The 3,313-nt window shown below is 37.7% G+C and overlaps 1 protein-coding gene across 1 annotated transcript; it reads left to right on the top strand.

The window, feature by feature from the left end:
* Positions 1-871: 871 nt before the first annotated feature.
* Positions 872-2,435, top strand: HELRODRAFT_126015 (hypothetical protein; the record flags this gene model as incomplete). The annotated part of the gene is made up of 3 exons (XM_009032564.1): positions 872-973; positions 2,069-2,143; positions 2,346-2,435. Coding segments are annotated over 3 exons (267 nt in total), but the record flags the coding sequence as incomplete, so codon positions are not given.
* Between the last annotated feature and the right edge of the window lie 878 nt (positions 2,436-3,313).

The following is a 3,313-nucleotide window of genomic DNA, read 5'->3' as shown; positions in this document are numbered from 1 at the left end:
TGCGTGAACAAACTGTTTCCAATTTTTATACAAGCCATCATCCATCATGGCACTAGCGTTGATGGCTATTCATATTATTTTAACATTTTAATTATATTTAACTAATTTTAACATCTTATTGACATATTTTATTTTGATTATTTTTGATTTTACTGGTTTTCTCTGAATAATAAAAGAGTTTACATTATTATTATTACATACATTGTTTTATAACAGCAGCTAGAAAATAAAATAACTCTGACCACCACCACCACCATCGTGTCGCAAACAATCGAGTCGCCAACAACACTTTAGTTAAAAGGATTTCAACAGCCGCACTGACATCACAACTACGATTAACATTACTGATACTGCTACTACTTGCAACTTGTTTAACAGCTGGTTTGGTTATTAACTCGGCAGTTGTTGCTACTGTTCGGACAGTGTTAATACTGCTTCTGCAACTACTGCTACGATATTCACGACATAATCTCGCGTAAAAGGTGCAATTTTTGTTAAAATAACGATGAAAAAACTGCGAACGAGGGATCTGAATTAGAGTCAAAATTTCAAAAGCGCGGCAAAAGTTGTAGAAAAAAGAGAATATATAAAAAAGAGAGACGTAAATACATCGATATACAAAAACAAACATACATTCATCTTACTTAAATAACAAACCCCGGAAACTTTTAAAAAAATGAGTGCCGGCAAGACGTCCTCACCGCCATCCTCGCCAACTTCACTCACACCACCTCAACCATTTCTAATCGCCAACACCCAAAGATCACAAATAGTAGGAACGTCGTCGTTTTCATCGTCATCGTCGTCGTCATCCATACCGTATAAACCAGAATCATCCTCGTCGTCGCCAATGGCCACAACCACAAAAGCGCCGTGTCCAAGATTGTGTCATCTCAGAAAGTTGCCGAACTTCACGGGGTATGGATTCAATTTGCACGCTGAGAAGGGCAAGACTGGCCACTACATTGGCAAGGTGGGTGTTGGTGCTGTTTGTTTGTTGGATGTCAAGTTTGTATGTGTGTTGTTTTATGTCGTTGTGTTGGTAGGTTTGTATATTGTTTGTTGTGCTAGTTTATGTTGTGTCCTTTGTTTGCACTTTTATGATTCTCTGTTGTACCCACTTGTTGTTTTATAGCTGTATTCAGCCGTGTATAAATTTTGTTGTTGTTGTTGTTGCTGCTACTGTTGTTATTATTATTATTATTAAGTAATTGTGATTTTAGACAGTTGAGCAAGCTGTTCATCGATTGTCCAGCTATTGTTTGCGCTAACAAGCAGCGTTCTCAGCTAGCTAAGCTAAGCTGAGCTTTAAAAATGTTCCAACACTTGCACGGTGAGATCAGAGGTGCTAGCTGTATTCATAAACGGCCGCCAGCCTCACATACATACTTGTGGCTGTGGGTGGAGTACGATGTTTTAGAGTTTCGGCAGTAGAATGTACGTTAAGAATAAAATCTGACAGCATGAAATGAAACGAAACGAGCGTGATGCTAATTACATTTATGAAAAGTTATTATTTTTTAAGTTTAAAAGTCATGTGGTTTTCATATGAAAAATGTTTTCTTTCTTTTTTTCGACCATACACAGAAAGAAAGGTTGCTTAAGTTAAACAAATAGGCGGTGTGATGGCCTAGTGCTTAAGATCGCATCGCTTGCTGCTGTTTTGTAGTGACCGGGCTCGAATACGACACAAAGATGCCCGCCTATCACAAGCTTCGTGTGTCATGCGTCGCTTAGCACGTATTCATATGCCGTGGAGTGGGTTGCTGACCCCTCTGAACTGAACCCAGGGAGAGGGAAATGGACCTTTAACTTGTGTTTTGAAACATAGCCCGCCAAAAATCCAAATAAAATGAAAAAGCACCAAACCGCCACACGTGTGCACGCATTGGGTTCTTTGTGTCTTTGTAGCAGCGAATATTTATTTAAACGTTTTTTTTTATGTTTTCATTTTGTTTTTATTTTCATTTTGTTTTTATTTTTTATTTTCATTTTTAAATTTAAAAGTAAAATAAAAATGCTGACAAGTTATGTTTAAAAAAAAACTTGATTTTCGTGACCTTTCAAGGTCGACATTGGATCCCCTGCAGAGTTTGCGGGCGTGAAGGACGGCGACAGAATTGTGGAGGTGAATGGAGTGAATGTGGGCGGAGACAACCACCAACAGGTTCCTTTTCATTGGCTGATAATTTTTCAATAATGATTGGTTTAAAAACAATTTGTTACCAAATCTCTAAATTGTTTAATATTGTTTTTTTAGGTAAAATTGAAACCGTAAATATATGCACAAACACACACATGTTTACAAAAATATATACAAACAAAACAAACACGCAATCATCGAGCTATGTGAACGCACAAACAAACAGGTGGTAGAGAGAATCAAATCTGACCCGAACGAGACCATCTTCCTGGTGGTCGATCCGGAGACGGACGCCTACTACAAGGGTAGGGGGGTAACCGTCAACAGCAGGATGACCCACATCATCAGGATGGAAACCCCCGTCAGTCCTTTCTCTCAAAGTCAAGGTCAAACACAAGGTCAGTCGGTGTTGAGGTTCGTTGGAGTGAACTGTAAAGAAAAAAATTAACTTGATAAAATTTGTTTTTTTTTTGGTAAAATTTACTACACAAAACTTGTGAACAACGCAAACATGTGTAAGAACTTGTAAAAAGACATGAAAATAAAAAACAACAAGCACAAATTCATTTAATTAAAAACAACTTCGCGGCAAACAAACAAATGAGCAGACGTGAAACCAATGGTAATGAAAAAATAAACACACACTCACACACACAAACACAAAAATACACAGACACACACACAGACATACACACACACACACGTTAGTAGAAAAAGTATAACGAATCGAGATATGTATTATGTTCCTCTGATTTGCAAGTCATCCCATCCATCGTTCATGCCTGCTGAATGACCGATTTGCATTCGTTTGTATGTGCTTAAGTGTGTCTGCGTATTTAAATATGTGCGTGCGTGTGTGTGTATGTGTGTGTAAGTGAGTGAGTGAGTGAGAGTGAAAGTGGGTTTGTCTAATTTATTTATAACTTAATGGGTGTATTAAAAATTCAAATTCGTGAGGTTGCCAGCGTAAAAGAGTTCACTCAATTTTTAAGCATGATTATGAGGACGGTGACATGATTGGGATTGGTTTATTATCTATCAAAATAAATTATTCTATTTATAGCATCGTAACTCATGCATAAGAATTTTAATTCCCTTTTTTTCAGCATCTACAGCATCGCCAGCTTCAAACAAAACCACCGCCACAACCACCTCAGCCGCCAAATCAAA

The sequence above is a fragment of the Helobdella robusta genome, assembly GCF_000326865.2.
Source record: "Helobdella robusta unplaced genomic scaffold HELROscaffold_83, whole genome shotgun sequence".
NCBI lineage: Eukaryota > Metazoa > Annelida > Clitellata > Rhynchobdellida > Glossiphoniidae > Helobdella > Helobdella robusta.
Note: the sequence above shows the minus strand (reverse complement) of the source record. Positions and strands in the feature narration are given on the sequence as shown.